General features: G+C 35.4%; 1 protein-coding gene across 3 annotated transcripts; it reads left to right on the top strand.

Annotated features, from left to right (window-relative positions):
• The first annotated feature begins 4,328 nt into the window (after positions 1 to 4,328).
• LOC137820826 (protein DECREASED SIZE EXCLUSION LIMIT 1) lies at positions 4,329 to 20,687 on the top strand. Of its 3 annotated transcripts, none has more exons than XM_068625092.1 (17): positions 4,329 to 4,463; positions 4,668 to 4,745; positions 5,748 to 5,813; positions 6,507 to 6,629; positions 6,699 to 6,831; positions 7,099 to 7,161; positions 7,260 to 7,331; positions 7,423 to 7,479; positions 7,619 to 7,821; positions 8,610 to 8,668; positions 8,774 to 8,861; positions 9,057 to 9,123; positions 10,457 to 10,539; positions 10,614 to 10,705; positions 18,633 to 18,739; positions 20,127 to 20,190; positions 20,279 to 20,687. In XM_068625092.1, the coding sequence occupies exons 5-17, from the start codon at positions 6,728 to 6,730 to the stop codon at positions 20,375 to 20,377; spliced, it is 1,158 nt and encodes a 385-aa protein (XP_068481193.1). In that variant the 5' UTR covers positions 4,329 to 4,463; positions 4,668 to 4,745; positions 5,748 to 5,813; positions 6,507 to 6,629; positions 6,699 to 6,727; the 3' UTR covers positions 20,378 to 20,687. The 3 variants fall into 3 exon arrangements, with proteins under 3 accessions (XP_068481193.1, XP_068481192.1, XP_068481191.1); XM_068625091.1 differs by having other exon boundaries at positions 6,513 to 6,629; XM_068625090.1 differs by lacking the exon at positions 6,507 to 6,629 and having other exon boundaries at positions 6,670 to 6,831.
• Positions 20,688 to 23,556: the final 2,869 nt, after the last annotated feature.

Genomic DNA, 23,556 nt, shown 5'->3' on the forward strand with positions numbered 1-23,556 from the left:
TTCACACATTTGCTTACGGATGTCAATATCCAGAAGTGATTTTTATACATTCTGGATTTTGAAATCTGGAAGGTCATTTTCAACTTTCATTTAAGCTTTCGGATAGTCGTATCCAGATGTGAGTTATGAGTTATGAATTTTCATATCTAGAATGGTGTGCTATAAATGGTGTTGAGGATAAAGATTTGAAACTCATTTATGTTTGCTTACGGATCTTGAATCCGGAATATCATTTATGTTATCCAGATAAGCTTCCGAATGGTGAAATCCAGAAGTGACATATTAGTTCCAAATTTGTATATCCGAAACTTTGTAATTTGACTTACGGATATGAATATATGGAAGGAAATTTTTTTAAATCATTAAGGACAAAATGGACATTTTGCGTTAGTGAGTGTGTTGGGTGTAAATCTAAATTGATATGGTGCAGGGAGAATCAACCCCGGTGCAATAACAATAACCTTCTTCTTACTTCTCCTCCTTCTCCCCCTTTCAGCGTCTACTGCTGCAACCTACTTCTGCTAACCTCTGTTGTTGTAGCCTCTTCTCCATTTAGTCTCCGCTACAAAGACCCGTAAGAATTATTAAGGCAATTTCTCCCTCCACCATATCAATTTAATATGCACCCAATCAACTCTAGAAAATGACAAAAATACCCCTTTAAATGACGAAAATAACCTTACACAAAAATGGGAAAAATTAGTTTTGAAACTTTTATCTGAAATATTTTGGATTTCAATTTTTGGAACATATTTTTGAATTCTGAAATTTTTTATCCAGAATGTAAATTTAGTTTTGTGTTCAGAATTTTTTTTCCAGCATGTATTTTTTTATTTCTCAATTATAATTATTATTCTGGATTTTTTAATTTGAAATAAGGGTAGTTTTAGAAATTTAAAAAATTGATATGGTGGAGGTTAAAATTGATATGGTGCAGGAAGAATTTGCCATTATTAATTACGTGAAGGAATGTGTATTGTGACTGCTCCTAAATCAAATGGATCATGATATGTTGAGACCGTCCCTCAATCTGATGCTGCTTATTTTCATATGTAATTGTGAAAGTAAAGTTACTTTCTCTTTATTTTCTTGAGAAGTTGAATGATTGGCATGTCTCTTATAGGTAAAAGAAGAATGAAGGATTTATTGTTTCAAAAAGATAATTGTTTTTGTGCTGATTGTAATGTTTCAGATCCTACTTGGGCATAAGTGCATTCACCTATGCATTTTTTTTTCTTGTATTGGTTTATGGTCATAATCAGTGATTATAATACTCAAAATTGGATGAGTGTTGACCATTTTCGGGAAGCATTTATTAAGATCATTGTGATTAAGTTATAGGAAAACTAACTACATCATTTTTGCTACAACCGAAAAATGTAGTAGGCATATTACCTCCTAATTGTGAATCACTTTTTTCTAATTGCTTCTTCAGATCAACGAATATTGGAGTTTTTGTAAGCTTAAAATGTTGTGGTGTGCACCGAAGTCTTGGTTCTCATATATCAAAGGTAAATTGTTCCTAACCCACTTTACTTATGATAAAAAAAGAATAAACACACTCTCAAATGTGTGTAATTACAAAGTATTTTGGTGAACTTTACTTTTGATGGAAGAGGCCCCAACACCAATCCTTTGAGAGGCCACTAAAATGCTATATTGAGGCAACCACCAGAGTCATGGTCAAAGAGGGGTCAAGAGGACACATTTTTACATGTCATAGACTCTAGTGTGTGATAGTTCTTCTTACTTTTCTAGTCAAAGTAGCATAGTTTAAGTCATTTTGTAAATGTGATGAAACATGCAAAGTGGTACTTAAAAGGCTAAACCTAAGTTTAATTAGAAATATCCATTTCTAAGTAAACTTAGGACCGACCCAATTAGCTAGACCTAATGGGCATAAATTCAAGACCAACCACACAAGGAAGGATTCTAGAACTTACCTCCATTTAGGTGCCACTTCTCACATGTGCCATCACTTTGCATTTTCCCTCCTTTTCTCTTAGCAAATCCGGCCATGTGAAGCCTAGGCACACCCATGTGCTAACGTTCCCATGTGCTCCCATGTGCTCACATGTGCATGTAATTTGGCTAGCATTTCCTTTTCATTTGCATTTACATTTCCGGTCCTCCAAATGCTATTTAAGGAGGAGCCTACCTCATGTTCTCACAAGATTATTTTGAGTATTGAAATGCTGCCAAATTTGTGCCATTCATACTCCCTTGCCTAAATCTCTATAGATTTAGGGCTTTAATCTTCAACCCTTTCACCAACCAAAGAGAGTTGGCCGAACCTCTCTCATTTCCCTACTCTTCATGCACCTCTAAGGCTACCACAACTCCTAGGAGAGCCTTGATCCACCTACAACCCATTAAAGCTTCCGCAAACCACCCAAAAACCGTAAAGAGAAGAGCTCAATGCCATCAATTTTGCTTGGGTGCATTTAATATTTACTGCCTTATGTTTTATTTACTGGTAGAGCAACCATATTCTTAAACAGCCATTTAATATTGGAGTGTATGCTTAAAATGATGTGGTGTGCAACGAAGTCTTGTTTCTCATATATCAAAAGTAATTGTTCTATGAAATTCTATTATAAATTTCTGTTAAATATCATATCTACCACCACAATAACTAGATGACGTTCCTGCAGTAGATCAACAAGCTGACATTCCTACAAAATCTCTTTCTACTTCTCATTTGATTAATCTATTTATAACCCAATCTGGATTTGAGGTGGTATTTGTATAAGTAATAAAAAACACTTTTGCTTCAATGTATATTTTTTTTTTATTAGGCTGTAGCTTTTATGTTCTCCCGGCAGTTATTGGGCGGTAGTTGTGTCTGACCCATCTCTCTCTTGTGCCCACTATAAACGACTCAGCTATCTAATGTAACTAACTTTTCATTCCTCAGTAATATTGTTACAATTTATTTTTCAGATCGCCAACACCGTCGTTCTCGACCTCGACGCCGTCAAGAACCTCCAGCACCTCACCGAGATCGTCGTTGCCGCGCTCGATGTGATGGCGCAACAGGAACAACTCTGGCGCTAACAGCAAGGATCGCGTGCGGTCGCAGTCATGGACGATGGCGCGGAACTGGTCGACGTCGAAACAGATTCACACAACTCTCAGAACGCTGTCGAAAAGGCCGGTGTAAGGCTCTTCGCTGCGAGGATCGAAGGCAAAACACTCCGATCCAACACCACCATCAATCGGAACAATCTTCCACGTCTTCTGAATATGGGTCATATATTACACCGGTTATATGGTTTAACCGATGTAATATGTGTTATTTTGAGTGAAAAAATATATTACATCGGTTGTTACTAAGAACCGATGTAATATAGCTCGCGCTGCTTATCTTCACACAATCTCACTCCGCTACATCATTGCCACGTTTGCAGCGTCAAATGTGTGTTATAAGAGGGTCTCAATATATCATAAATATGTTTTATTAACACCCTATGCCACTAACACAGACTTGACATTTGGTGAGGATGTGACACTGACTCTATATTATAATATATGACCCATAACACACGCAAAACTAGTTACTCGTGTGTCTGTAAGTGGTTACTTATGTGACGCATATAAAACTGGTTAGTAGTGTGTGTAAGTGATTACTTATGTGACGTTTATGACCACCCACTCTTCATGAAAAAAAAATCAATTTTTTTTAATAATAACCATATATTACATCGGTTAGATGACTTAACCGGTGTAATAACTCTACCAGAATTGGTTACCCAGCCACAGGTTCCTCCACATATACTGACACACGCAAAATTGGTTACCCGTGTGTCTGTAAGTGGTTACTTATGTGACGTTTATGGTCACCCACTCTTCATGAAAAAGAACCAATTTTTTTAATAAGAACCATATATTACATTGATTAGATGACTTAACCGGTGTAATAACCCTACTAGAACTGGTTACCCAGCCACACGCTCCTCCACATATACTGGCACACGCAAAACTGATTACTCGTGTGTCTTTAAGTAGTTACTTACGTGACGTTTATGACTCACCCATTCTTTATGAAAAAAAATAAATTTTTTTATGAGCTATATATTACACCGGTTAGATGACTTAACTAGTGTAATATGAGTCATTTTGAGTAAAAAAATAAACATTACACCGATTGCTACTAAAAATCGATATAATATATTTTTTTTTACCCTATTTTAAAGTCACTTTGTCACGTCATTGTTACTTCTACCACGTGTCTAATGTGTGTTAATGACAAATGTATTATGATGACCGTCTCTCAACCAACTCACATTTGACAAACTAAAACGTGGCAAGGCAGACTGACGTGACACAGGCAGATGACGTGGCAATTGGAGTAAAAAATCAAAATTTGAGGATAAATATTTCATTCACGCTCACCTGCGTTTTTAGTCTTTCTGTTGCCGTCGTGTTCCTCTTCTCGCTCACCTGCGTTTTCCCTCTTCCCGGTTGGTGTTGTGTTCCTCTTCTTCTCTTCTCTTCTCTTCTTTTTTTGTGTATTCTTGCTTCTGTTGCTATTCTCTTGATGTTCTTTGACGCCCGTGACTCTTCTCTTGATTTCGCATTCCCGTTCGTGTTGTTGCTTCTTCTCCTCCCCTATTCCATTCGACGGTGCTCTTGTGTTGGCGTTGGTTTCACCGTTCTTGCTCCAGTGGTTATCGTTTCCTCTGTCTTCATTATAGCTTCCCCTTCGCTGTCATCCCGTTTGAAATTTTTTGATCCTCTTCTTGGTAAGTTTTCTTTCTCTTTTGGCTAAACACTAGATTTATTGAACATTTGAAACGTGTATAGGAATTAGATTTCATTGGTTTTTTAAACAATTTTTTTGGCTTTTGCGGAGTGGCTGCAGTCTATAAAAATTAAGTTTCGTTTAAGATACGGGCTGTACCCGCGGACTTTTTGTATTCGGGTGCAAGCTTAAACGGAAGACGGACCAAGATTTTGTATTCAGTTTGCGAACTCTACCATCACCATTTTATTCGCTGTTATTGTTATGGTAAAAGTCCAAGTTCTCCGCTAAGTTTTTTCTTTTTTCGCTACTCTAATAGTCTTATTTAGGCTTTTTAGAGTCAACTCTGTTGCAGTAACTGTTATGGTTTTATTTTGTCCATCCTAATGCATTTTGATTGAAGGCACATGATTTTATTTTGATTATAAATAGTTGTAGTCGGGTAGACATGATCCCATTGATGGGAGTAGGCATTTGCATGTTTGGTGTTTTTTTTTTCAATTTGTTTTATTTACAAGTTAAAACAAGCTAAGAGTGAGACAGTTGCGGCTTATGGCAGTGATATGGGGTTATTTGAAGAAGTACATTATAACCCAAATCACATAGAGGTCCAAATAATGTTATCGTTTTTGCTTGTTGAAGTCTATAATTTGACTAGAGTCTGAGAATATAAAACCTTGACTGCATTTTATCAGTGAAGAACTTGCATATGTGGAAAACACTAAAATTGAGATTACTTGAGAACTTGAGCTTTTTCATTTGAGCAATTTAATAATTTATTGCTTTGAGTTTACATTAATTACAAATTTAATGGAAACACAAAGATGTACACATCTTTGTGTATATAGATGTTCCTCATCCTAACCTCACTCTTTTGCGTTATATACTCTACTTCTCTTCCCAAACTCCCCCTTTCACTTTTCGGAAGTTTCACAATCTCGACTGTGCAGGGGATTCTAATTTGAGAAACTTTCCCAACCCTTACAGTTGTCTTGTGTTGCAGATTCGAATTTTCTAGGCATCCCGGTTTTCTGGAAATTAGAGTTATATGTGGAGGAACCTTCAAGTGGTAACTTCGATCTTATATGTATTTTGTTGAGTATATTTTGTCCGGTTTAAAAAAATATATACGCTCCTTACTTGAAATGGTTTCCCGCTTACGATTGTCCTTGTCCTTGATGTTATTATTAGGTTAAATATTGGTTGGTAAATGTAATAGTTGCTTATTTTGTGTGATACTTCAATTGAAGTTATTTACAAATGCAAATTCACTTGTTGCAAACCTTTTTTTTTTTGCAATCTTGTGGGTTGGCATCGGGTGATAATTTCTGTTCTCTGTTTGTTATGGTTATTGAAGGATTAATATACAAAAAAAATGCTGTCATGATGATGCTTTATTATTCTTGTTCCAAGTTGTTTTGATGTCAATTTTTTTATTCATTTCAGCTCTAAGACTAGGAAAGATTAATTGATTTTAGAATTTAGAGTTATTAGATAATATGCTAATCGCCATCTTATTCTTGTCTTGTTTTGGTTTATGTTTGGTCAAAGAATTTCCCTGTGGTATGAAAAGCTCAAAGAGTTAAATGCAATCTTCTGCTTAAAAACCAACAGAAGCATAGAGAGTTGATAATGTGTATTTTTTCCTTGTGAATGTGTCGGCTACTTTTAACTTGTACATGAAAAATAGAACTTTGAAAGTGAAATCTTTTGAATTTATGTGAAAGTACCGAGTTTAAAACATTGGTTATGATTCAATGAGTTCTAGGAGAGAGATCTTCATGAGCTGCCACAATGAAAGAGCAAAGAATGAATGAAGAGGAGAGTATATGAATTCTATCAAGTCCGAATTTAGAACATTCTAAAACCAATAGTTTAGTGATAGGTAAGGAAATTCAAATTTTTTACTTGACAAGTCGATATAGGTGAGCTGGAAAGCTAACTGTCAGTTCAGTTCAAGTGGACCACAAAGAAGAACAAAGAATGAGTAGAAGACCACCTCCTGATCCCGTGGCAGTGCTACGAGGCCATCGAGCTTCGGTCACAGACATTTCTTTTCATCCCTTTAAGCCGATATTATTCTCCGGGTATTCATTGCAAATGTTTGTCGGTTTTTGTTTTATGGGCATTACTCTGGTACACATTTTTTCCCTGGGTATGGTAGATTGGTATCCAATATCCATCAAGCATTTGTTTGGCTGCTAACAGTAAAATCTGTGTTCAATAAATGTTTAGATGACTTACCTTGGATGCCATACCCATAAGTGTACCATAAAATCTCCCAGATTTAGTCGGTTGCATATACAATTAGTTTCACTTAATAATTAGTTGCATTATCATCTTCTTGCTTGCAGTTCTGCTGATGGTGAAGTGCGAATTTGGGATACCCTTCAGCATCGAACTGTGTCATCTGCATGGTGCTTAGTTCTATGATTTTTGTCCATTCATATTTGTAAAGAATATCATTGATTTTCAGAAATTATGACCCATGATACAAATTAATTTTATACTGCAGGTTACATAGTGTTGCACATGGTATTGTTGCTGTTGACTGTGGTTCTTCCCTAGGAACCAATAAATTTGCCAGGTGCATCCTTTCTACTTGATCTCCCCTCATTCTATTTTAGTATCTAAGTATATTTTGATTTATCAATATTGATTATTTTGTATACATGCAGCCAGGGTAGGGATGGAACTGTAAAAATTTGGGAATTTGATGATGCTGGTTTGTCAAGGTGTTGTACTTCTTCAACTTCTACGGATGTCTCATCCTTTTTTTAGTTTTGAAAGGATAGCTTGTGTTTTTGTGATACAAGCTACGGAAATGTTACTGTTATCATCTTACCTTCTGTTTTGCTGCACCTCCAAACTTAGGATCCCATCACTTACAATCAAGACAAACAGTTACCACTTTTGCAAATTTTCCATGTTGAAGAATGATCCTGTTTGGTCAACAGAAGGGAAAGAGCCAGAAGATTGCTACAGAACAGAGCCAGGAGGAATGTCTGATGGAGAAATTCTGGAGGCTAAACGAGACAAGGCTAACACCAATCAAAGTTGTTCTAAAAGCTCTGGAGGTTTGGAGGCTAACGTTTATGAAGTTTTGAAACTTCTGACAGCTTTTCCATTTTGAATTCAGAATTCCCTCTTTTTTTACAATATTAAAATAACAAGGCATCGATGAACTGTGGTGATTTCAATACTAACTTAAAAATAATGGAGTAGGCAATCTTGTGTTGGCATGATAGTTTTGGAATGATAGAATTTTGTACGGTTGTTTTTATCTTTTGCAATCCTTAGCATCAGCATGCATATCCTGGCTATTTCTGTAAAATTTATTGCGAATGACTTGTACATCTGCAAAATTGATGAAAAAACTGTATTTTTGCTCACAAGAAGCAATGTGAAGATATCTATTACTGCTGCTGTTATTTTTTTCTTACACGTCAAATAATATGGTTTGACATCATCCTAAAATTTTCAGACCTATACTGTGTTTGGTTAACTTATTTTTTCGAAATAGTTGCTTATTTTTTAGGCTTGAAGAAAACAATAATTTTTCCAAAGTAGTCTCGACCATGCACTTAGTACACTTTTGCTTGTGTGGATGATAGATATTTGAAATTTAATAATTCCACAGTCTAATTTCTTTTATAGGGTCTTCTTTGAGTCCTTTGACCTTATTTTTAGAGGCTGCAAATGCTATTGCACTTTTGGAGATGCTGCCGTGATGGACTGAATTCCTCATCTTACAGTTCTATATTGTTGTTTGCTTTTGTGTTTCTAAGATGCCTATACTCTATATTAATGAAAGATACTTTGATATTATACAAGTGAGATTGATGAAATCTCATTGTATTCACAGTAAATACAAATAATGAAGGGCTACAATATGTGGCTTTGTCAGGGGAGAACTCTTCAGAGGTAGGCAAACCTTTCTCATGTAAAACTTAATTTATTCCTTTTATATATATTATTTGTCAAATTATGAACGAACCCCTATGCTTGTCTATTTAATCATTTTTAAAGGTTGAAATTTGGGATCTCAAGTCAGCTCAAAAAATTGTACAACTCCCATCAAGCAATCCTAGTGACTCTTCAAGTGCTTGCAACAAAGGTAGAAATTTGGTTCGGGTCTATATTGAGATTCAACTACTACCATCAATTTTTTAAAATTCTCATTTCTCAGGATACATGGTGCTCTCATGATGCTTAACTTTTTTTTCCATACCTACACCCTTTTTTTTAACATTTTGTTGCTTATAATTTATAAAAATACCTTCATTGAATCTGTACAGCTGCTTCTTGTCAGGGATGTGCATGTCACTTCAATTGTTTTTATCATCCGAATCACAAGGACTTTTAAATGTCTTGGCTGGGTATAGTTTCAATCCTCTTTTCTCCCACCCTCCTTCTCTCAGACCTTTAAGTAGATTATGTTAAGCATATCAAGTGAAAGGGTGTCTCTTGACTGTTCATGTTTATTCAATGATCAAGTATGTATGGTATAGGGTTAGAACAAAATAGTCTGTGACTTTCCTTTTCAGTGGTCATGTTACCCAAGTTCTGATATTGGCCATCCTCCTGAGATTCAATGGTCAATATTTGTTCCTTTAAGAGATATATCAAGTGATCCTCCTTTTGATCTCTTAGAGGGTATATCAAGTGAGACTAGTTATTATGAAAAGCAAAATGAACCAATGTTGACCATTAAATATCATATGGATGACCAGTATTACAAGTTATTCAGGTGTCACATAATTACTATAAACTTAATGTTCTCTTGACTGTTCATGTTTATTCAATGATCAGGATTTTCTCCTCTAACTGTTAATTAAAAAATCCATAATCGGTGTAGTTCATATGTGTTTTTGAATATTAGAAATGTGTTTTCGATTATCCAATATTTCTTGATTTAAGTTATTAGTCGTATTGTTGCTGGACACTTCACCATGGTACAAGGTTGAGATTACCAAATCAATGTTGGAAGGGTTCTTTTTTTGTGGCTTGGTACTGGAAGCAAATGACACAAGAAATTAAATGTCAGATGCAAAGAGAAAGAATACTCAATCATAAACCCTCTAGAACTCAGTTAATACCCCAATCATTTGGCTCCACTTCCCAAGCTTATACCTGAAAGACTAGCGAAGAACCACACTACACTTCTGTCTCTCCCACCTGGCCAAAACTGCCTCTCTTGAGTGGATAACCCATTTAAGCATAACTAGCAAAATCACCAAGTTCTTCCACTCTCTTCCCAAGTTAAGAGAGCTTTTTTATATCTTCAGAGATAACCCTTTCACTTCCATTTTTTGCTTCTATTCTTTCTAGCTGTCTGGATTTTGTGTAGTTTCTAGTAAAGGTAGCTAAGTTCTGTACTGAATTGGCTTTGTGATTCGTACAAAATTGAAGGCTTGGTGATTCGGGAACATGCTAGTTGGCAAGTTCTTTGGCTAGTTGGGCTAGTGTCCTTTCTTTCTCTTGCATTGCGTGTTTTCTACTTCTAACAAAGCTTTAGCTTGAAGGAGTGTTATAGAATATTATCAATATCATATATAAGGATTGTTTTAGATTTTTTATTTTTAATTTATTTAACTTGTTAGTGGCCTTGACCTTGTACATGTAATAGGGGTACATAGCCCAATTAGTAATATAAATAAGAGTCTGGGGTTCTAAGGTATTGACTACATCATATCCTATACTCCAATGTAGATACGAGGATGGTTCCATGCTTTGGTGGGATATACGGAATCCTAGAGTTCCAGTAACTTCTGTAAAATTTCATTCTGAGCCAGGTACAGAAATTAGCTTCCTAAGATTTCATTTTATCTTTTCATACAACTTAGTTAATAACTGATTAATTTTTTAGTTCTGAGCATCTGTATTGACGGGTCTTGCAAAGGGGGTATCTCAGGAGCTGCTGATGACAAAATTGTAATGTACAGCTTGGATCATTCTTCGGTAACATCCTTTTACTTTTATTTTCTTCTACTGTAACTTCTTGCTCCAAAAAGTTGTTCGTTAATTGTTATCATTCCAATCTTCATGTTGATAAGAAGGAAAATCTTAAGAATGAATCTGTTATGTTGTAATTAATATAAGCTGTAGATACTGCTTAAGTTAGTGTTATGTTTCAATTATCAGTTTATTTTGTTTTTTTGATTTTCTGTCTCTCTGGCTTCCTTGTATCCATGGTAAAACAATACCAAAACAACTGTGTTTTCTTCTGTCTTTCCCTTGCACCATGGTAAAACAACACCATAACTGATTCATTCTTAAGACTACTGGCTTCAACTTGGATTTTAAAATTCATTTGTTAGAGGTTGTTTTCCACATTCAAATATGCTGTATTTGTATGCATAAGCAGGGAGTAAGATATATTCAGTAAGTAAACCACCTAGTTAGTATTAACACTTGTTCAATGATATATAAATATGGATTTACTGTTGCACTCGATTGGTATGACTAACAGAGTAGCTATAAAGCCGGGTGTGGGAATAAGAAATGACAGTTTGCTTAATTGTATTTTATGATTATTTTCTACCTTTTTTATGATGCCTTTTCTGTCTGCAACTTCTTTTTTTTCAGCAATGATCAAATAATATACATTTGGTACAAGGGATACCATCCCTTTTACAGAAACACAAATAACAAAGTTATATATACTATTACAGCAGACAAAAATGTTCCCTTACTCGATATCTGCCATATACCTTCCACAAAAATTCCTCTTCTGTTGAGTACAACCCTGTCCATGTTTTCACCCTTACGAATATTCTTCTGCAACAAAGAATATTGTAACATATAATACTGTCCACCACAGAAAATATTTTCTTTCCTACAAATACGTAATCTATACCAGGTCCCCCTCCCACTCTGCATATTTCTTATGCACATAACAACATCATCACAATAGATCCTCAATCCCTTGCCAATACTTCTAGTTCCGTGACAGGTTTCACACCCAACCCAATACCTCTTTTGCTTTTCCTTTGATCACCTTATCCGCTAATCATTCCTCTCACGTCTCCTTTGTATTTCAGCATGTTTAGTTTCTTATGCACACTCCAGGGCTGGCAGACCACTGTATGAGTAAAGGACATTTATCTTTATCTACCATCTTATACCACTCCCATGAATACTTATGTGCTGAATCACTTCCTGACCTCAAAACACTTTTCCCTCCAATGCGCACCTATTCATCTCTTTCTGTATACGCCAAGTAATTGCCCAAACCACAGTAAACCCATATCTCTTTATTAAACAAACTTTCCCCTTGTTTATGCTGCCAAAGTGTGCTTCCAGTGACTCTGAAAAGATAGTGCTTACCTCCACCCAGCCATAACTAGTTTTCCAAACCCAATCAGCATGTGATCAAACCGTGTACTAATGATTCTGGTTTAGACTAACACATTGGACAGTTCCGGTCAGAATCCTCGTGAAGAATATTTCTCCTAAACAACTTATTCTTAGTTGGTAACTTGTTTATGATCATCCTCCATAAATCAGGAGAATTATGTTATAATTAAGTGCATATTCCATTTTATATTTATTAGGACAGATTTGTTAGTGATTTGATTTGTACAGCTTTAAACACCCATTATTTCTTGCTTTCATTACCTATTATTTCTTTCCTTAATTAGGTTGTAAAACAGTCTATAAATAGAGACTGTAATCACATTTGTAAGAGATCTCAGAAATATATTTCATCTATTTCTTTCCACTTGGTATCAGAGCTCCTGATCTAGGAGACTCTACTTCCGCAATTTTTTTTAGCCTTCATTGCTGTAATCATTTTCCTTGGCAGCCTTCATTGCTGCAATTTTTTTTTTTTTTGACAGCCTTCATTGCTGCAACTTTCTATTTTCCTTATCCTTTCTCCATTGACCACCGCCACCACCTTGCACCATTGACCGTTACTGCCACCGCCATTGACCACCGCCGACCACCACCGCCGTCTCTCGCCGGAACTGCCACTGCTTGCCGGAAACCGCCGCCGGAAAATTTTTCCGGCGGATTTTTTTTTGTGTGAACAGGATCAAATTTTGCCAATCTGAAAAACTCAGTTGGTTTTGAACTCTCAAGGACTCCCTTAGTAAGCCATCTAGCTATTGTTCCTTTACTATGAGTGGTAAGAGTTCTAGTTTTTTATCCTTTAATGCTTCTAGTACTGAAAATATCTGGATTATAGACTCTGGTGCTACTGATCATATGACACCTCATTTCTCTTCTTTTTCATCCTACACTACTTTATTCGGTAAGCCATATATTACTGTTGCTAATGGTTCCACTACCCCCATTAATGGTCGTGGTAACATTCACCTTCAACCTTCATTTCCTTTAAAAAATGTGCTTCATGTTCCCAAACTATCCAATAACCTCTTGTCTATTCAAAAGATTACCCAAGATTTAAATTGTGCAGTGGTATTTTTCCCTTCCCATTGTGTTTTTCAGGATCTTGCCACTGGGAAGACTATTGGAATTGCTAAAGAGCAGGGCGGGTTATATTATTTACAGCATGAAGAAAGTAAAAAGTGTGCTAGACTACTGGCACACACTTCTAATCTTCAGCAAGGTCGTGAATCTTGGTCATCCTTTCAGATATGGCTTCAACACAGACGTCTTGGTCATCCTCCATTTAGTACCCTAAAGTCCTTATTTCCTGTTTTATTTACAAAAGTGTCTGCTGAGTCATTTCATTGTGATGTTTGTCAGTTTGCTAAACACCATCGGACAACTTTTTCTCCCAATGGTAATAAAAGTTCTAAACCTTTTGATCTTATTCATTCAGATGTATGGGGACCTTCACCTATTCCTAATATCTCGGGTGCAAAATGGTTTGTTTCATTTATTGATGATTGTACTCGGGTTACTTGGATATTCCTCATGAAAGATAAGTCTGAAGTTTTTCACTTGTTTGTAAAGTTTTACAGAATGATTCAAACACAATTTGAAAGTCCAATTAAGAGATTGCGTTCTGATAATGGAAGAGAATATGTGAACCAAAACCTTTCCAAGTTCCTTGAGGAAAATGGAGTTGTTCATGAATTAACCTGTGTGGACACTCCTCAACAAAATGGGGTTGCTGAAAGGAAAAATCGTCATCTCCTTGAGGTTACTCGAGCTTTACTTTTCCAAACATCTGTTCCTAGATCTTACTGGGGGGAAGCAGTCCTGACTGCCACTTATCTCGGATTCTAGAGGGTGTTACTCCTATTCAGGTTATGACCACATTCTATCCTTCTATTCCCATGTTGAATAGTCTTCAGAATCGTGTCTTTGGTTGTCCTGCTTTTGTCCATGTTCATAGTCCTTATCGAGGTAAGTTAGATCCTCGCGCCATCAAATGTGTCTTCATCGGTTATGCCCCCAACAAAAAGGGGTACAAATGTTATCATCCTCAAAGTCGTAAAGTTTATATTTCCAAAGATGTCACCTTCCATGAAACAGAGTCTTTCTTTCCTAGTTCTCAGCTTCAGGGGGAGAGTATTCAAGAAGCTGAGGACCTTGAGTTGCCACCTTTTCCTTTGTTGCAGGATTTCATTCTTAGGGAGGATGACAAAGACCCTGCACCAACATCATTACCAGAGAAGAATAATGAAGAAAAATATTTTGGAAAACAATATCAGCGAAGGCAACAAGAACTCGTCCTGGTCGAACAACAACTTCAATTGTCTGAACCGGAGGTAAGAACTCATACCAGTGAGACTCTAGGACACCTTAAATACTGCTTTTGAACCTAACCTAAATGATTTACCTATTGCCTTGAGAAAAGAAAAAAGATCTTGTGCCAAATATCCTATATCCCAATTTGTGTCTACAGAAAAACTTTCTATGCAGCACCAGAGTTTTCTTTCAACTATTGATTCTATCAAAATCCCTACATCGGTACAAGAAGCCTTAAAAGATGAGAACTATATTCGAACCATGAATGAAGAAATGAGCGTGTTAGAAAGGAATGAGACTTGGGAGATTGTAGAGAAACCAAAAGATAAGAAAGCAGTGGGTTGTAGGTGGATATACACAGTTAAGTATAAGTCTGATGGCACACTGGATCGGTATAAAGCAAGGTTGGTTGCAAAAGGGTACACTCAAACCTATGGGATCGATTATGAGGAGACTTTTGCTCCAGTGGCAAAAATGAATACCGTCAGGATTATTCTCTCCCTGGCAGCACACTTTGGTTGGACAATGCATCAATTTGATGTTAAAAATGCCTTCTTGCATGGAAGCTTGGAGGAAGAAGTATACATGGAGATTCCACCTGGTTATGGTATTGTTAATGAAGGGAATAAGGCGTGCAGACTTAAGAAGGCCCTATATGGTCTTAAACAATCACCTAGTGCTTGGTTTGGAAGGTTTACTCAAGCTATGGTATCTTTGGGGTACCGACAAAGCCAAGGTGACCATACTCTGTTTATAAAACATTCTCAGAATGGTAAACTCACTCCACTTTTGGTCTATGTAGATGATATGATTATTACAGGTGATGATGAGATTGAAAAACAAAATTTGAGGGAGAGACTAGCTCCTCAATTTGAAATGAAGGATCTTGGGAAGCTGAAGTACTTCCTTGGGATAGAGGTTGCTTACTCGAGACAGGGCATCTTTATTTCTCAAAGGAAATACATCCTTGATCTTCTCAAAGAGATTGGTAAGTTGGGTTGTAAGCCCACTGGAGTGCCAATAGAGCAAAATCATAGGATTGGGAATGATGAGGAAAACCCAAAAGTGGAGAAGACACAATATCAAAGACTTGTGGGAAAACTCATTTATCTTTCACACACTAGGCCAGATATAGCCTATGCAGTTAGTGTGGTTAGTCAATTTATGCATGATCCAAGAGAAAGACACTTGCAGGCAGTAGATAAAATTATTCAGTACTTAAAAGCCTCTCCAGGAAAAGGATTGCTATTCAAAAAGGGGGAAAACTTATCCATGAAAGTATATACTGATGCTGACTATGCAAAATCGATTGTTGATAGGAGATCCACCACAGGCTACTGCATGTTCTTGGGTGGAAATCTGGTGACATGGAGAAGCAAGAAGCAAAATGTAGTTGCAAGATCAAGTGCAGAGGCAGAATTTAGAGCCATGGCTCAAGGGGTGTGTGAACTCTTATGGATGAAGATCATACTTGATGACCTAAAAATAAAATATGAAGCTCTTATGAGTTTGGCGTGTGATAATAAGTCCGCTATTAGTATTGCACACAATCCGGTTCAACATGATCGAACAAAGCACGTAGAGATAGACCGACACTTTATTAAAGAGAAATTGGATGATGGTCTTATAGTCACTGAGTACATCCCTTCAAGACTCCAATTGGCAGATATGTTTACTAAGGGACTTCCCACAAAACAATTCGAAGATCTTACTTGCAAGTTGGGAATGATAGATATACATTCACCAACTTGAGGGGGAGTGTTGCATAATCAGGAGAATTATGTTATAATTAAGTGCATATTCCATTTTATATTTATTAGGACAGATTTGTTAGTGATTTGATTTGTACAGCTTTAAACTACCCTTTATTTCTTGCTTTCATTACCTATTATTTCTTTCCTTAATTAGGTTGTAAAACAGTCTATAAATAGAGACTGTAATCACATTTGTAAGAGATCTCAGAAATATATTTCATCTATTTCTTTCCACTCTTACTTTTGGTGGTATCTTAGCCTCCCATAGTTCTTTGTAAACTATGTCTTATTGAGTTATTACTTGTTGCCCTTGTAGAACTAAGTAAGCAGATTTCACGTATACTCCCCACTCATGTTAGCCTTCCACTTCCGCTCGTCTTGAACTTTTGTTTTAATTTCCACCCTAGTGATGGGAAAAACGCACGCGAAAGCAATACACACAATCGTGAATCAACTGCAGAAAAATAAACGATACAAGATTTAACGTGGTTCAGTCGCCAACTGCATCCTACATCCACATGGACGACTATTAAGTTTTCATTTTGTCCTGTTGCACACCAATTACAAGTACAATGATCTCTTTAAATATAAATTATAAAGGATACACAATGATTAAGCTCACTCACTAAACATGGTGTCAGTCAGCCCAACCCAATTGATCCTGACTTCATACCCAACAATCTCCCACCTGAAATGCACGGAACAATGTTCACCTGCGCTTCAACTGTGTACATGTACTTCTAGAATCTGTTGACGAAACTCACTGTTCCACCTCTAGTTGCCACCAGTCTTCTTAATCATCTTGAAGACTTCTATGAAACTCCCCTGAGTTTCAACACGTCAGTCACTGACCCGTTCTCTGTTCCTACCGGCTCCCACTTATCGGAACTGTCGGATTTGGAATAGCCTGAGAACAAACATACTCCATACTCAACAAGAAATTTTCTAGAGATTTTTACCAGCTGGAATACTGGTTCTCCTAACCCACTGTCATCTAGGAACCTCTCTTTCTTCTGCGGGCCATGACAAGATTTCCCTTTCTTTGAAAGACTCCTTCTGATCTTGCTCCCATTACCTTTGATATTTCTTATCTCTGATGACATTTAGCGATTCACTAGATAATTCTCTATAACTCCTTCTTCGGACATCCTCGCCAAGAATGTGATCATGAATTTTCTCAAAAGTGAATCTATCGGATCCCGCTGAACTGGTAACTGCTGTAACCGTTCTGGACCAACAGTCAGGCATTGACAATAGCAATAGTAAAACTTGAACTTCATTATCGAACTTAATGCCGACTGACGTAAGTCTGGCTAAGATCAAATATTGATGTGCTCAGTAACTGAACTATCATAACTTCGTGCCGCAGCGAAAAACAGCCACACCCCGCGCCTAGCACCACACCATCACTACTGCACCAGCGGAAAAATGCACGCGCCACCCTGCGTCTTCCGTCGCACTGTACCTCCGTGCCGTCTCGCTCACCGCAAGCACCTGCACATGTTTGTTGCAAAACGCGATCCGCCGCCGCACTGGCGCACTCCGCCGCACTGCCTGGACACGATCCTACTACGAGCAAGCCACCTACACAACGTTGCGAGCCGCCACCACTCCTATTGCGGCACACACCACTGCACGTCGCATCGCCTACTGCTTCGCAGGTCTGGGTTGTGCAAATCCTGGACCATCATGAAACCCTAACTTTGGGACGTTGCTGCAGCCCTTGCGAAACCCTAACTTTGGGATGCTGTTGCCTCCTCTGCGAAACTCTAGCTTTGGGATGCTATTGCAACCCCTGCGAAACCCTAGCTTTGGGACATTGTTGCCGCCTCTGCGAAACCCTAGCTTTAGGATCCTACTGCAACCATTGCTAAACCCTAGCTTTGGGATGCTACTGCCGCCCCTGCGAAATCCTAGTTTTGGGATGCCGCTGCAGCCACAATTTTCACATCTCGAGTCGATTAATTTCTACTGATCGAATCTTTAGTGTGTAAACGAAACAAGCTCTGATACCACTTGATGGGAAAACGCACGCGGAAGCAATACACACAATCACGAATCAACTGCAGAAAAATAAACGACACAAGATTTAACGTGTTCGGTTGTCAACTGCAACCTACATCCACATGGGCAACTATTAGGTTTTCATTATGTCCTTACAAGTACAATGATCTCTTTAAATAAAATTTATAAAGGGTACACAATGATTAAACCCACTCACTAAACACAGTGTCTAGTCAGCCCAACCCAATTGATCTGACTTCATACCCAACACCTAAACAATCCTTCTCCCACTCAAATAGCTCTTTTCTCCATTTGAACTTCCAACTCCAGGTTCCTTCTTTCCAGGTCCCCATGTCGTTAACAGTATCCAATTTTTGTTTTGACAGAATAAATAACCCCATGTCCTATTACGCCCATTTTCAGCTTCTTTGTATTTTGTCTTATATATATCATTTTGACTGTAGGGTACATGTATAGTGAAGAAAGAAATCAGTTTGGAGCGACCAGGCATATCAGGCATCTCTATTCGACCTGATGGAAAAATTGCTGCAACTGCTGGCTGGGATCACAGGTTTTTAAATGCATCAATCCCAACCCCCCACTCCAAACATGCATATTACTGTTTTCTTGATTTTTAGTAACTCACTGCTCATAATTCATGACAAAGAAGTTATTCATATTCTAGGGTATTATCCTATCTAAATGAGTTAGGATCCGTGTGCACGAGGTGTAATACTTAGTTAAATAACACTTGCAATAACTTTTTATGGAATGCAAATTTATTGTATTCAACCGTTAAATTCCATACTTTTATTAATTAGATATGTACTCAAAAAAGTTGTAAACAATTTAAAATTATTTAAAAGCTCATCACATCTTTTAATTTTAATGAATAATATGATATTTAAAAAATATGTAAATTTTCATTATTAGAACATATCTATAAAAAATTCAATTAAGTGAAATTTGAAAGACATACATCTTTAAAATAATATAACAAATTTCAACTATTAGATTGATTGAATTTGCATTCTATTCTATAAAATTTTATCTAAGTTGCAATTTGACTATGTTGTACACGTAGTATAAATGGCTCCTAACAAAATTAATAAAGACAAATTCCAGTTCATGTACACATATTTTTTTAAAATTACTCTTAAGATATAACTACTTTCTTCTTTTCATATGAAGGCTTCACTACCTACAAATTTTTCTCCAATCAAATTTTATTTCTTAACCTTTCTTGACCCACACAACTGTCTCTGTTAAACTTTTAGTTAAAAGCAAAAATTCAATATTTCAAGAGCTAACCATAAAGAAATCACTCTCCCACTTGTTGTGTATGTCTATTCATTTCAATGGCTACACAAACAAATCAATCATCTGTGCATGTCTATTAATAATATAAATTAAATTAATATAAACCCTTAATTTTTATTTTATATAACATGATCAAAATGCAGATACACAGATGCAGTAGTGGTGCTGTATTTTCATCGGTGTTAATGCAGAAATTAATATTACACTTTTGAAATTGAAGAGAATATCATGTAAGTTATGTTAATCAACTCGTGTAGTCTGTATTTTCTAATTCAATATAGTGTGTAAAAATGTAAAATTTAAATTAGGATTCAATTTATTTTTAGAAGAAATGTAAAGAACATAATGTAAGACGTTTCACAAAGAAGTCTTCTAACACATCAAGAGAGTAAATTACGTGGGTAACTCTCAACAGCGAAGATTCAGATTTAATATATATATATATATATATATAGATTGATTATGATTTTAGGGTAGCGCATTTCTTTTGCTCTGCACCACTGGTATATTTCCTGGAAAGTAATCGTTTTAGAACCAGTCTATATACACCAAGTTTGATCATGAGAACGTGTTCAAATGCAACTCTTCATTGATGGTGCAAGTGCTGCTGTTTGATATCTCTGTTATCTTTATGGCAGGGTGAGGATTTATAATTACCGCAAGGGAAATGCTTTAGCTATTTTGAAGTATCACCACGGCACAGTAAGTCACTGTTTACTATATCTGGGGCAGACATGAAAAACGACATTTTCATAATTTCATTGACTTTTTTTTTTGCCTGACATGGCAGTGCAACGCTGTAACTTATTCCTCTGATTGTAAACTTATGGCCTCTGCATCGGAAGACACAACAGTGGGGGTATGGGAATTGTATCCTCCTCGAATATGATAGTGAATTTACTCAATATAGGAAATAGTAATTTTGTACTAGAAACATTTCCTTCTAGGTTGCACTTGGTAACCCTTAAAATAGAAGTGTGTTTTTTTTTCTGAAGAAGAATTATCCAGAATTAAAGTTTTCTTGTTTTGGTATGTATATTTTCTGTGTATTTTGTACAAATATTGGTAGAGAATTTTATCATTTTTTCATTTCTCCTCAATCGGGGAGCCTTCTACTTTACAGGTGTCTTATGAATTAGTTTTATTGTAGAAACATGCCTTATGATATATCTTTTAATGAAATTACATATTGTGGATCACTATTTTTTATTTTTTTATTCGATAAAATTTGTTATTACTAGATTGAAAAATTGTATTAGTTTTATTTTTTTTTCTAAATTTTATCATGTTCTTTCTTTCGGCTCTTGTAACTTTGAGTGTTTATTAGAAATTTCGGATGCTTTCAAATCTTATAAGTATAGTATTTTTAAATCTGATATATTTTTAAGATACAATTCCATTAAAATTTAAGTTACAAGTTATTATAAAAGTTTTTTAAGAAAAATCTTATAACTCAATATCTGAAACCTTTCAAAATATTCGTGACTTTGAAATCAAAACAGTTTTAATTCACCGTTTTAAATTACCAAACCACAATTCAAAAATAAACTCACGTTTCAAAATATCAATTACTTAACTTCTATTTGGGAGACTCATTTTGCTGTTTTTTTTATCATTTTACTTGTCCTTGTGGTAACAAATCCAAGTTTTTTTCTTTGGTGTGAGAAATGTCTGACATATTTTGCATGTTGGTTCCCAAGCATTAATCACAAATAAATAAATTCAGTAAAAAATAATATACACTCATGAAATAGAAATCAATTTTAGAGAAAAAAAAAATTAGTTGATATAATGACTAAATTAGAAATTAAATTAGTTTCTATTGTTAAATGGTTTCTAAATTTGTATCTAATTAGCAACTAAGGTTTTTGCTACCAAATTTAGAATTTAAATAATTGGTAGTTAAAATCTTAGTAACACTTTGATCTTTAAAAATTGGTTTCTATTTGATGATTTTATCATACTGATCACTCTTCTCAAACTCAAAAAAAAAAAGCTATGTTTTTACATTTGACAATTTGAGATGCAATTGGCATGTAACAAATTCATACGTTAATCCAATTATCCTCGTTGGATGAATTCCATTTGATCTCGACTTGAAATTAAAATGCGACTCATCCAATCTTTATCTAACAGTTCTGGAATTATTAATTACGTGAAGGAGTGTGTATTGTGACTGCACCTAAATCAAATCCCAATATTTGACACCAGGGAATAAAACTCCTCATTGTTGGTATCATCCACATTTAACCAAGCAAAAAGAACGTAACAAATACTTTAGTTTCTAAAGTCAAAAAATGTTTTAGAGAATCAACTGGGTCACTCAATTTTATCAAGATTAAGTGGTAAAGGATATACTTTATGAGGAACTAATAATATGTTAAAAATAGAGAAAAATAATTGGACAATTATCATGTTTTTAATTTTGACAAATGAAAATTATTATTATCATGCTCACATTTAAATATACAACTTTAAAGTGTTTTTAAGAATTTGCTTTTTTCTAATTCGTAACACGTTATTATAATATTATTTTAAAATGGTAATTTTTATATATTTGTAGCAAAGTGGAGTCTAGAAGGATTTTACATTGAAGGAAAAGGTTTAAAAAATTAGAGGCCGTAATTGCAGTCACCACATTAATTATTCTGAGATTTAGTTGAAACTGTTCCTGCAGCATTTCACCTGAAATAGGTAAACATGCTAGTGGAAACAGCTGGGTAGGACCAAATAATCTAAGTACAATGATATATGGACAACTTTAAATTTGTATACAATTACATTACAATTCACAATATTATTATTTTAATACTTTTTTATATTATTTAATTACAAATTTACCCTTTATTATATAAACTTATTTCTAAATCTATCACATCAAGATTGTATACAACTACAAGAGTTATCAACCTATATTTTTCATAATCTAAAAAGGATATGAAAATTGCCTAAATGCCATTTTTTTGCATTGACGTGACAGATTAGGTGTTAAACATGTATAACACATGTTAAAATGGAAACTATATTGACTTCAAGAAATAAGCTTTCTGTTTTTTTTTTTCACTCTGTAAGTCAACATTCTGTAGATCCCTACACACCTTCAAATTGGCCAATGAATTTGGGTGCAATAGGTAACACTATAATTAAACCATCATTGATTTTGTTACCCACAATGTTGTCTGTTCTCAAAGAGAGTGCATATTTAATTTTATGTTCAAACTCGTTTTACAGAAATTAATGTCACCAAATCAATTATGTGTTTTGTGCTAGTTAGTAGAACTAAGTTATTGATTAGTTAAGAATTTATAAACTAACGTAAAAGTATAAGTATAATTCTTTAACTTTTTTGATAAAAGAGAATTTTAAATAAATTAGTGAGAATAAACACATACAAAAATAGACACTCATAAGTTAATCTATTTTCACAAGTTAATTGAAATAATTTATAAAAAAAAATTATGTATTATCTTGCTTAATTAAATTAGCTTATAAGTTGTGAGGTCATGAGTTGAGTCCGATTATATGATGAAATTGTCTTTATGCTGATTTCTGGAGTTAATGGAAAGGATCTCATTTATTTCTCATAAACCGGGGATGACGTTAATTATAAATATTAACGATATATGGAAGATTGTAATTAATTTAAAAATATAGTTCAAAACAAGACCAAATACAAAGAGAATGAGGGAGAGCGCATAGAATACTTTCAACCTATATTTTACACTATACTAATTAACTAAATGAGTGGGACAGATTCCATAAACATGTGGAAGAAAGTTGTAAAGAAAGGAATGCTCCAGCAACTACTTACTTTGTTGAGTTAAGAGAGACATTTGTGAGGTCAGTGTTTTCACATAAATTCCAAAACTGAGATGCCTTCACCAAATGGGGAAGAAAGTTGTGGGAACTGTCACTCTTTACAGTATGATTTTTGTGGCTAAGGCACCCAAGGATTAAGGATTGAGACTTTTATCACTCAAATCATTAAGATTAAGAGTAAGACTGCACACCAATTGCTTGATCCCACATTTTATCGTCTTCTAATTTATGTGCTCAAGTCTTTTCTAT

This window comes from Phaseolus vulgaris, chromosome 9, assembly GCF_000499845.2.
Source record: "Phaseolus vulgaris cultivar G19833 chromosome 9, P. vulgaris v2.0, whole genome shotgun sequence".
NCBI lineage: Eukaryota > Viridiplantae > Streptophyta > Magnoliopsida > Fabales > Fabaceae > Phaseolus > Phaseolus vulgaris.

Excerpts from the sequence above, each read along its gene's own strand:
- LOC137820826 (XM_068625092.1), top strand. The coding sequence starts at position 6,728 with ATGAGTAGAAGACCACCTCCTGATCCCGTGGCAGTGCTACGAGGCCAT. Across the intron at positions 7,480-7,618 it reads GATGATGCTGGTTTGTCAAG|GATCCCATCACTTACAATCA; the intron begins GTGTTGTACTTC and ends CTCCAAACTTAG. Across the intron at positions 10,706-18,632 it reads ACAGCTTGGATCATTCTTCG|GGTACATGTATAGTGAAGAA; the intron begins GTAACATCCTTT and ends TTTTGACTGTAG.